Here is a 12,389-nt window from a genome sequence, read left to right as displayed (position 1 = left end):
CCCTCCCCTGGGACCCACCATCATTGTGACCTGGAAGTAGCAGCTCTATTCTGCCATGTCAGCATTCAGAGCTCAGACATTCCTTGTCACGCTGTCTAAGCTCCATGTCCTTTTTGTTCTGACCAACATATATTAGGTTCCCACGGTCTAGGCTACAGCAGAGATGAGCAGGTTTACCCAAGCAGGGCAACAGAGTAACTGGTGTAAAGAAGCTACAAATCCTCCCATGTGTGAGTGGACACAGGTTGGTAAATGCAATATGGGAATCTGAGAAGTCAGTGAGAAATGAGAGAATAAGACAAAGGGAAGGAATAGTAGAGAGCTAAATAATTTACTGCCATATGACATGGTAAACTGCTAGCATGAACCACTCACTCAACTACCAGCATTGAATTTATGACTCCTCTGTAGCCAGTTTTCATGGTGTTCTATAGGAGACCAATTACTTCTCTGAGGGGCCAACCTGCAAGGAATCTGAAACATTAACCTTTACTTACCAACTAACCACTTATCCCAAGGAGTGGCCTCTATTTGTCATACCCAATTCCATCAGACACCCAGACCAATTAATTCCATAAGGCTGAGAATATGCTCATTGACATTATTAACGATGACAATGTTGGATGGTGAAGAATGTACACATGAATACTGCCAAGGTGCAGTTTATGAGGATTAGCTTTATTCAGGGTGTTCATATCATTAGGCAGGTGATAAATTCTTCAGGGGAAGCAGGCACTGGGTAGATACAATTTGTCTTTGTGCCAGTCTTTCTAGTGTCCTCTTGCTCCCAGAGCAGTGGAAGATATAAGGCATAAAATAACAATTAGAAAAGGTTTGGATTTCCTAATGATAATGAATTATCTTTCCAATGCCTGAATTGGTATGCAGTGGAGTCTACAGTTGGAAGTTAGTGTCTCTGATTTTTCATTCAAGTCATCAGATATCTACAGGCTCTCAGGGAGACCTTTGGCATGTGGTTCGCCCAGGGTCACATCTATGGAATAACGGTTTAAAAATTCTAACCTCCGAGGGATGGAGTACAATCTTATAATCCTCACTATGTTCATCTTCCAGATGGTTCATATTCTCCCTTAATATACTCTGTATGATGTGAACTAGGTGGTCAGTGCATGACACCAAAGCCTATGACAATCACGAAGAGAGCCCCTGCATCTCACTGTTTATGCCATAAAACAGAGTTGCCAGTACAATAAATCGTATCACATTTGTATCCTTAATCATGGAAGCTCATCTGTTAGTTCAGTGAACTTACCTGGTTTCTCCTACAGCTGTCAACTTCATGATGGGGGGAAGAAGACTTGGAAATCACAGTTAAGTGGTCATAGGTACCATATACTGTAAGGCCCCCTCTTCTTGTTGTCATTTAATAAGGGAAAATAGCATCCCAACAACAGCGTGCCATCTAAGGGTGACCCTCAGTCTCAGAATGAGAGTCAGGGAATTCACTTATTTGTTTCACCTTGCTATGGCATAGAGATCAGGGGAATTTCATCAGGAGTCTCTCCCATACCTTTAGATTTTTAAATTGTATTTTCTTCTGCACAACGGAGTTTATCTTCTTCTTCAACATCTATATGCTAGTTTAGCCTGTCCCTCAGTGAATCTATGATGTCTTGGTCAATTCTCTCCAAGGTCATTAAAAAACAAACAAACCTTAGAATATTGTCTCTGTTTATGAGACATTCACCACTGGGAAATCACAAGCATTGAAAAATAAGTCACCGTAAATATTTGTTGATCTTCCTCCCCATTCCAGTCCTTAAACTTGACTGTTGCTGTCATTCAAGCAGACTCTTCTTACCTCGAAAGTGGCTCTTTGATCTCTACTCACTTGGTTCACTTTTGGAAGCATACACTTGACTGACAGATGCTTAGCTCACTGAGCTAATTGTGCCAGACAGCACCCTGACCAAGACTTTAGGAAGAAAATTTATTGGAAGAAACTTATGGAGAAAGAAGTAGCAGCAGTAGTGCAGATTTTTTCTTGTCAATTGTGTTCTGGGGAAGTATATGGATATTTTGTGGGGCCAGATGTCAGACTCTATGAGAAGAACCCTGACCCTTGGGCTGTGGGGCTTTAAATTATATTAAATCACCAGTCTCTTCCCTGAAATAAGCAGGAACTGGGATCCCAAACAGTAAGATGGGCTAGAAAATTGGCTTCTAAGTTTATACCACTGTCACACATTCATTATTTGGGGGAATAATGATTAGAGTGTTTAGGGGACAGGGGTCCAAATAATGCTGATACAATAGCCCAGCTGTTGACTCTTCCTGTAGTCTCTGAAGACTCAGCTGGGATTAGCTGTGCTTCCAAGCTCACACATGTGGCTTTTGGCAGGAAGTTTCAGTTCCCTACCCAGTGAGCCTCTCCTTAGGCTGCACATGACGTGGTTTCTCCAAAATTAAATGAGCCCTGAGAGAGACAGAGAGACAAAGAGAGAAAGAGACAGAGAGATAGAGAGAGAGTTGGAAGCCACAGTATCTTCTTACAATCTAACCTCAGAAGTGATATACTGACACTTCTGCCATATGCAGTTGTTCACACAGACTGGCCCTGGTACAATGTGGGTGGGGACTATGCAAAGGTGTAAATACAGGGGGTCTTTCAGGGCCATCCTGGGGACTAGCTAATATAAACTATTAAAATAGTTGAAAACAAAATAAATATAATGAAACAGATAAAATATTATTTTAAAAGGTGGGGATTTATTTATTATTTTGCAGTCTTTCCCATTTAGTAATGAGAGAATGTTGTATTTTGTTTTTTCTTTGTTTCTTCTTCCTTTTTTTTTTCAGGGGAAGATTCACTCTAAGTTAACATCTGTTGCCAATCTTCCTCCTTTTCTTCCTCACTGGCCCCCCGACAAAGCCCCAGTACATAGTTGTGTATAGTTGTAAGTCCTTCGAGTTCTTCTATGTGAGCTCCCACCACAGCATGGCTACTGACAGAAGAGTGGTGTGGTTCCACACCCGGGAACTGAACCCGGGCTGCTGAGTTGGAGTGCACTGAACTTTAACCACTAGGCCATCAGGGCTGGCTCTGTTTCTTCCTTTTTATAAACAAGTTTATTAATTCTCTGGATGATAGGAACTACATTAATATAGATTCCTAGTTTTTGAATTTTTGAACTGAATCCTCAGATTGGATAAGACTTAGGGAATTCCTGGAATGGGGATAAGCATATTTGGGATGTGGAGAGGGTATATGACTAACTGTAGATCAAAGGCAGATAGCGGTAAATCAATGACCCAAATGTTCCTTTCTTTCCATGTCCATGTACTTTGCTTTGTGGTTTTGAAGTTTCTTCACTAAAAAGATAGAGTTTGTTTTTCCACCGTTTGAATATAGACTCAGCCATGTGACTTGCTTTGTCTATTAAATGAGACAGAGTGATGATGTGCCTGTTCTGATCCTAGGCCTCAAGAAGCTTTGCATGATTCCAATTGTCTTATGCTTATGCCACTGACAGGGGAAGACAGGCTTTCCCACTGGTGCCAGAAGGAGGAGAGAAAAGATAGGAAACAGAGCTGTCCCAGTAAAGGGGACCCAGCACCATTCTAGAAGAGAACTTAGCCAAACTTTAGATGCATGACTGTGCCCATTCGAGATCCTCCAAGCTCAGATAGGATGAGTTAATCCTCTAATTACATGAACTCTGATAATATGTGTTTTATTTTAAACACACTGTGCCTTGGTATGGTTTTTGAAGCATTTTATGTAGCAAAAGCTCATATGCCATTAAAGTTTCTGATTTAATTATTTTACATTGTAGAAGTCAAATTTCCACATGTAAGTAATTTTCATGGCTAATATTCAATTTTGAGATGGCTAGAGAGTCTGCTTCTAAAATACCAGTGCTCTTTTCATATACTCATCCCATCTGCCATAGCACTACAGCTAATGTTCGTGATTGTATGTCAACAAGTCCATTATCTCCATATCCTAGAGTCCTGTGGCTAACACTATGCAATCCCTATTCATCCTTCAAGTCCTAGTTCAGTTCACACTTCTCTCACTAACCTTTCCTTTCTGGTTCAACCCAAAAAGATGTTTTCCTATGAATTTGTAGACTGTTTATCTTGCCCAATTATTATATATATATATATTTTTTTTTATGAGGAAGATCGACCCTGAGGTAACATCTGCCAATCCTCCTCTTTTTGCTGAGGAAGACTGGCCCTGGGCTAACATTCATGCCCATCTTCCTCCACTTTATATGGGACGCCGCCACATCATGGCTCCACAAGCAGTGTGTCAGTGCGTGCCCCGGATCGAACCGGAGAACCCCGGGCCACCGCAGCGGAGCGCAGGCACTTAACCACTTGCGCCACCGGGCCGGCCCCTATCTTGCCCAATTATTTAACTATTATTAAATCTTGCCTTTCATATATCCTTCTTTATTTCTAGAGGATCAATTAATTAAAAAGGTTATAAGAATCCCGAATATTTATTATATTATAACAGAGATTCAAAATACATAAAGCAAAAATTGGTTAAACTAAAGGATAAGTAGACAAATCCACAGCTATTCTCAGAGTTTACAACAACTCTCTCTGAAAAATTGATAAAACAAGTAGATGGAAAGTCATTAAGTACAGAGAAGACAACACTATCAACCAATTCGGCTTAATTGACATTTATAGAAGACTCCACCCAAAATTAGCTGAATACATCTTTGTGATAAATGCACATGGCATATTAATAAATATGGATTATATTCTGGGATATATATATATGTGTGTATACACACACATGCTTATGTATAAACAAACTTGCAAGGCATATTCTTTGTCCAAAGTATAATTAAATTAGAAGTGAGTAAAATAAAAGCTATCTTAATTGCCCCAAATATTTGGAAAGAAAGGAATACATTTCTCAATAACCTGTAGGTCCAAGAAGAAACAAAAGCAAAGTTAGAAAAGGATTTTGAACTGAATGAAAATGAAAACACTGGATTCCAAAATTTATGGGATGCAGTTAAATCAGTGCTTAAAGGAATTTTATAGCATTAACTGACTGTATCAAAAAAGGAAAAAGGTTAAATTAACGACCTAAAAATTCCCCTAACTGAACTATAAAAAAATAAGCAGAACAAAAGAAATAGTAAAGATGAGTAAAAATCAATGAAAAAGAAATGGCAAAAAAATTAAGAAAAACCAATGCAAATAAAAGTGTATTGTTTGAAAACAAATCAAGAAAATTGATTAACTTCTAGCTAGACTGAGGAGAAAATAAAGACTACATAAAACAGCAATATCGGTGTCACCATCTAATTGCCCCGAGGAACTTGATGGTGAGTTCAGAAGCATTTAATTGTTTAAGAGATGCAATCACCCCCCACCCTGAACCAGATCAGCCTCACCACAAGAGTGTCTATGTCCTTTGCCTCATTTTTAATGCTAAGATCTCGTCTCTGGGAGGAGCTTAGGCCTTATTACCATAAACTGCAGTGTCAAGTGAATGCCCACCTCTCTCTTTTGAATATTCATTCTCCATCTGAAGTAAAAGGCCCCTGCTTCCCTTCGTTCAGGTATGCCAGGACTTTGGAAATGATTCTGCATGGCCTCCTATTTGTTGCAAATATACCTACTTTGTGTGACAACTACTTCTGGTGGAGAGTCTGATTTAACTCAACAGGAGGCGAAACCACTTTGATTTGTGTAACAGGAAGGAAAGCAAAGTTACTACCACAAATCATGTAAACATCATAAGGATAATAAAGGGATATCATGAACAACTTTACACCAATTGAGACAAAGACAAATACCATGAGATTTCACTCCTATGTAGAAGATCAACGAACAAACACATAGATAAGGAGAACAGATTAGTGGTTACCAGAGGAAAACGGGGTGGAAGGAGGGTGAAAGGGGTAAAAAGGCATATGTGTATGGAGACGGATTAAAAACTAGACTATTGGTGCTGAAGAAAAAAAAAGTTGGACAGTATTATCCATAGCTAAATAAAGAAATAAATAAAAAGAGATAACAAGCTCAAGCTGGGGTGACTTGCCCCCAAGACAGCAAACCAAGATTTAATTACAGTCTCAACCTATCCCAGGAATGTGAACTTTCTACCAGTCAACCTGAAATTTCCTGAATAGCACTAGTGAGGTGACCTGCATGACAAAACTCCTGCTGTTCCCTTTCTCCCCCAAAAAAGCCCTGGCCTGAAACAATCCCTTTCCTAATAACTTTCTTTCCCCACCCTCCTTCTGCCTATAAGAATCTTCCATTTTGTACAACTACTTGGAGTGTCTCTCTACTTGCTAGATGGGATGCTGCCTGATTCACGAATTGTTGAATAAAGCCAATTAGATCTTCAAATTTACATGGTTGAATTTTGTTTTCTTAACACAACTTAGATAAGATGAACAAATTTCTTGAGAGACGAAAGAAATAGAAGTGTCGACACAAAATAACCAATAACCATTCTATAGACAAGAGAAATAAGGTGAGTTTACTTGAGCCAGAGTGAGGATTACAACCCAGAAAGGCTTTAGAAAGCATTCCGGAGAAGCATGATTTTCAGTACAGTTTTATATAATTTTAGAACAAAGAACATACTTTAAACACACCCAGGATACGTTTTTATCAAAGTTTCAAAGAGGTATTCAATTGCAAATTAGCAGGTCAACATGACCATGAGGCCAGGAAAGGGACTAATCCGGATGTTACCAATAGGGCATTACCAACAGGGCATAGGAGGGGAAGTATGCATTCTTATCTTGAGAGTGTATTCTTTACTTTAATGGTTAAGCAGGTGTACAATGTATGTTTGATAGGCCATAGCTCAAGCGTTTTTAGTTCAAGCCGAATCAGTTTTGAACCTGAATAATTACCCCATATACCTCAATATATGTTTGTAATATGAAAAAAGTTAGAAGAATAAAAATTAGACCACAATAAAATTAAAAAAATTTTTCGTCAAAATACAACATTTTAAGATAATGAAAATGGAAGCCACAGATTGGAAGAAAATATGTGCCAACATATGTAACTAACAAAGAGGTCTTATCCAAAATATACAAAGAAATCCTATAAATTAAAAATGAAAATAAAATTCTAAAGAGAAATGGACAAAAGTCATTAGCGGTCACCCAAAAAAAGAAGTTATTCAAATAGCCAAGAATTTATGAAAATGTATTCCATCTTCTTCATCATCAGGAAAACGCAAAGTAAAACCATAATGAGATACCACAACACTGACGATACCAAGTGTTAGAAAGGATGTAGAGTGACTAGAATTCTCATACTTTTGGTGAGAATCTAAACTGGTACAACCACCTTGGCATACAATTGATACTATGCACAAAAAGTGAACCTAAAAATACCGTGTGATACAGAAATCCCACTCTTGGGTAATAAACCAAAGAAATGTGCAAATATTTGCTCCAAAAGATATATACAAGAATGTTCAAAGTACTGTTATTCATAGGAACCCACCAAAAACTGTCCTCCAAGAGTATAATGAACAAATAAATTGTTGCATATTCATAAATGGGAATGTGATATAGGAATGAGCAGTGGTCAAACTAATGCTTCACATGACCTGGATAAATTTAAATGTAATCACTGCCATTTTTAAAATTTAGTGTTGCAGTATGTAAATCTACCTCTGTTTATTCTGTCTCTTCCCCTTTCCTTCCCTTCCCCCTCTCTTCTCCTCTCCTCCCTTCTTCTCTTGTTTCTTTTTTATCATTCTTATCTTCTCTTTTATTTTCTTTACATGTAACCTACTTCCTGCTTATATGTCAACTGTATTTCTTGTTTTATTACTATTGTAGTTCAAATATTTTTTAAACTGTCTGTTATTACGAGTCTCTTGAAGTATTTTTTTCCTTGTATGGCGTTCACTCTTTAAACTTGCATATATGCATCAATATTAACTTTAGATCCATTAGTTTCTTTATGGCTTTGAATATTGTTTGTGATCCAGTCATTCTGAGCTCTGCTTTATTAACATCAAGGATATTTATGTTGCCTCTTCATTCTCTGTCCTTTCTCTTCTCTCAACATTTTCACCTCATTGTTTTTATCCACTGCTTTCTAGAACAGATTCTAATATCTGCTAATTACTAATTTATAACAATTACTAATTTAAAAGCACAAATTTTATTTACTCTTTAAACATAGATCTTAATTCTTTGTCATGTTTTTACTTTCCTAGTTAAACTTTGTTTTACTCATTTATCATTGTTTGGTCCCATTCTGTTACCTGATCGTCTCATTCCCTAATCTGGCCATCCAAGGCATTTCTGTCCTTATGATTTTTTTTCTCATTTTTCATAGATTATATGAAATTGTGCCCATTTTTGAAACCTTCTTTAAATAATCTTTTTACTCAAACAGTAAACATTTTATACATCTGCGATAATCTTTTCATTTTTCTGCATGCTATATCTTTTTTCTTCTTTATCAGAATGTTTTTATAGGTTCAATATAATTATTATTGTCTGTGGTGGTGTTGCTTTTCCTTTTTATTTATCTTCAACCAGAGTTAGATTTGTCTATTCTGGGCGTTTTTCAACAAAGATGGAGGACAAAGATCTTTGTTTCCTTTGTTTGTCACCCTTCTCATACTTAGACATGGAAGGCAGAATAATATATGGGTTACCACATCAATTGTCAGTTTCTAGCAAAATTTGATCAGCATCTCTATACTCCTGAGGGAGCAATCATTCTCTTACCGTGGCAGCTAGTGTACAGTGTACAATTCCCAGAAGTTACTTAAATCAAGGTTTATCCTACCTATATCCTCATCTATGGTAATTATTAGTAAAGACTTGTGAACTAAATGTGTTAGTATACATCCTTATATATTTATCCCTCCCTTTCAACACCTACTTCCTGCCTAATTGTTTCCTATATTTGCAACTTCCCTCAGTATGTTGAAGATGGGTGCGTATGTTTTTCTGTGTGGGGATAGGCATAAAATGTCAGCATGTGCATTGGGTACTCTTACTACTACGCAGAGAAAATAACTGACTGTATAGAGAAAGACTATTGCCAGACTATGTCTTTGTATGTTTTTATCTTTTTGGATCCATCTATAGTATATGTGTTGCATTGACGTTTCCTGTAATTATCATAGTAATAACATTTTTTCTGTGTCTTTGGGGTGACAGGCATCGATATTTTAGTTCCCATTGGAGACTGTGTAGTGATTACAGATTCTAGGCTTCATGCTTTTTCTGACCTCTAGACATAGGCGATAGATTCCGCACACTGAAGTCTTTGTATAGGCTGTGAGTACTCATCCCCTGCTAGCCTCTGTGATTTCCCTTTTTAGTTCCAAAATCTTTATTTTTTTGCTTTTGGTTTTACTCTCTATAATTTCAGATATATATTTAATCCAGTATTTGGAGTGTTGGGGGAATTGTACCTTCTTGTTTACATTCAAACTGCCACCCTGGCTGGAAACCCTCAAAATACCAACTTAGTATGATCTAGTAACACCTATACTACTATTTTTAGTGCAATATAACTTCAGAAAACTCTCTATATATTACATAGCATAGTCTTCAAAATTTCTAGCAGAGGAATAGCATACTGTTCTAATTACTTTTAATGATGCACATAAATATTAGTAAATGTGCATTCACAACTATCAATAGTGGTATGAAGTTTGGATTGGCTTTAAAATTTACAAAACTCAGAAAGTTATCATCAAGATTATATTTTCTTAGTGTTACAGAAGGATAAAAAGAGTGGAAATCAGTATACAAAGTATCTTCAGGCTTGTTAAGCATCTAGCAACACCCAAATGCAGCTTATTAGCTCTCCATATTTTGCTACATGAGAACAGGGACTGGTTACAGAAGAGAGGCCAATGTTTATGAATAACTTGGTCATTATGTAAACTTTCTTTGAACAATCAACTATTTTTGGAATCAAATTGTAGGAGAGGAGTTTCAACTGTGGTGTCTGAGCTTGGAAAAAAAAAATTCTGTAAAGTCAGCCAAGCCCAAATGTTTATAGATTTTGTTGGTGAATCTCCTCTATTTTCTACTACCAATTCACAACCACTTCTAAGACTTATTCTATGTGTTCTCCAAAAATCTTCCAGAATTGTCCTTCAGAAATTATTTGTTTTAAGTTTTTGCAGCTCTATTCCTTTGCTTATCTTCTCATCTTTCATTAGATCATATTGCTACAAGTATATGAGTATTATGCTCTTTGATAGTGGAATTGCAACATAGCTTAGATAGACATGAGATAGTTTATATTACCGTACCAATCTATACAAGATTATGCAGTGAAAGAAACAGTGAGAGTAAATGAAGTCACTAAAAGACGTGTGAATGGCCTTATGACACAGACTCTGAGATTTCTTTTTTTACGAATTTCCCCCAAGAACAGGTGAACCCCCAACATAGGATTAGAAATCTTTTATTATTTTTCTGGTGTGCATCCCATTTGAGATTTGTTCAACATGGAAAACACATTAGGAATCTAAGCAATGCAATTATTTCCAAACAGCCTTGAAATTACACTGATGTGAAATTCCTTTTAAGAAAAAAAAAATCTAGGGGCCGGCCTAGAGGCTCAAGCGGTTCAGTGCGCGTCCTCTGCTGCGGCTGCCCGGGGTTCGCCCGTTGGGATCCAGGGCATGCACGGCACATCACTTGCTAAGCCATGCTGTGGCGGCGTCCCATATAAAGTAGAGGAAGTATGGGCACGGATGTTAGCTCAGGGCCAGGCTTCCTCAGCAAAAAGAGGAGGACTGGCATCAGATGTTAGCTCAGTGCTGATCTTCCTCACAAAAAATAAATAAATGAATAAATAAATAAATAAATAAATAAATAAATAAATAAAAATAAAAAAATAAGAAAAAAATCTTCAAATTCAAGAGATATATTTATTATTTATTTAATTAATTTCTATTATTGATGAGTTCTACAGGAAAAAGAACAATTCAGTTAATATTATAGATATTATACGTATTCAATGAATATTGTTTTCTGCAAGGATACCAGTTGGTTTTAAATTTACACTCAAGAATCTCCTCTAAAACATTCTTTATCTTTCCTTGCTTTTAGATATTAATTTATGAATTTATTTCATAGCTAAGATATCTTTCTCCTTAAAAAATAACTTGATCACTCCTTCCCGGATCTGCTTGGTCTTGACTCCATAAACAATGGGGTTCAGGGTAGGGGGAAACATCAAATAGAGATTAGCAATGATAATATGGATGTGGTGGGGAATGTTTTGTCCCCCAAAGCGGTGAGTAAAAATGGTGAATAAGGCTGGAACATATGTGATGACAATAGCACATATGTGGGATGTACAGGTGCTGAATGCTTTGTGACGAGCATCTGCAGATGACAAGCTCATCACTGCCTGTATGATCATTGTGTAGGACACAGAAATACAGAAGATATCGAAGCCCCCAATCAGGAGGGCTGCCAAGAGACCATAGATAGCATTGACCTTGACTTTGCCACAGGACACCTTGGCCACAGACATGTGGTCACAGTAGGTATGGGGAATGAAGTTGCCTCGGCAATAAGGCAGGCGCTTGGTAAGGAAAGTGAACGGGCTAATGAGCATCACACCCCTCAGGAAGGTGGCAAGACCAGCCTTGGTGATGACAGGGCTGGTGAGGATGGTGGCATAGCGTAAGGGGCAGCAGATGGCCACATAGCGGTCCAGGGCCATGAGCATGAGCACCCCAGACTCCATCCCGGTCAACATGTGAACAAAAAACATCTGAGCCAGGCAGGCATTAAAGTCAATCTCCTTGAGGTTGAACCAGAATATGCACAGCATATTGGGTACAGTGGTTGTGCACAGGGTGACATCTGTGAAGGAGAGCAGGGCCAGGAAGTAGTACATTGGCCGGTGCAGGACCTCCTCATGGCAGATGAGATAAATGAGCCCGCAGTTCCCCACCACAGCAATGATGTACATGAAGCAGAATGGCAGGGAGATCCAGATGTGCGCAGTTTCCAGCCCAGGAACACCATTCAAGATAAAGAATCCCGGGGTCAGGCTGGAGCTGTTGACCCCAGCCATAAAGGCTGACAGGAGGTGGGCATTTTACACTCTTTATCAGCAATTGCTTTCTGCATGCATGAGAAAGAGGTGGGGTTAGAGACCAGATAAGAGGGAGTTATTTGGACAATAATACCAATACCCACAAATGCCATGAACATTCATCTTGTTATGATAATCAGAATAGTTTTTTCTCCCCAGTTCTAGCAAGAAAGTCTTTGAACTGTAGTTTCTGAAAATAATTAAACAGTACAGTCCGATTCAATGTCCCATTGTATACTTTGTCTAAGTAACTATCCTCACTTTCTAATTCTCTCCCCAGCTCACCTCTTGCACTCCAGCACATTCCACTAAAATGCTGTGAA

At 38.0% G+C, this 12,389-nt stretch overlaps 1 protein-coding gene across 1 annotated transcript; it reads right to left on the bottom strand.

Annotated features, from left to right (window-relative positions):
- Window positions 1-11,082: 11,082 nt before the first annotated feature.
- On the bottom strand, window positions 11,083-12,045 carry LOC131408079 (olfactory receptor 52N2-like). Its single transcript, XM_058544643.1, has one exon. The coding sequence runs from the start codon at window positions 12,043-12,045 to the stop codon at window positions 11,083-11,085; it is 963 nt and encodes a 320-aa protein (XP_058400626.1).
- Window positions 12,046-12,389: the final 344 nt, after the last annotated feature.

Source organism: Diceros bicornis, chromosome 7 (genome assembly GCF_020826845.1).
Source record: "Diceros bicornis minor isolate mBicDic1 chromosome 7, mDicBic1.mat.cur, whole genome shotgun sequence".
NCBI classification, from domain to species: Eukaryota; Metazoa; Chordata; class Mammalia; order Perissodactyla; family Rhinocerotidae; genus Diceros; species Diceros bicornis.
The sequence above is the reverse complement of the archived record's forward strand: the minus strand, read 5'-3'. Positions and strand labels throughout refer to the sequence as shown.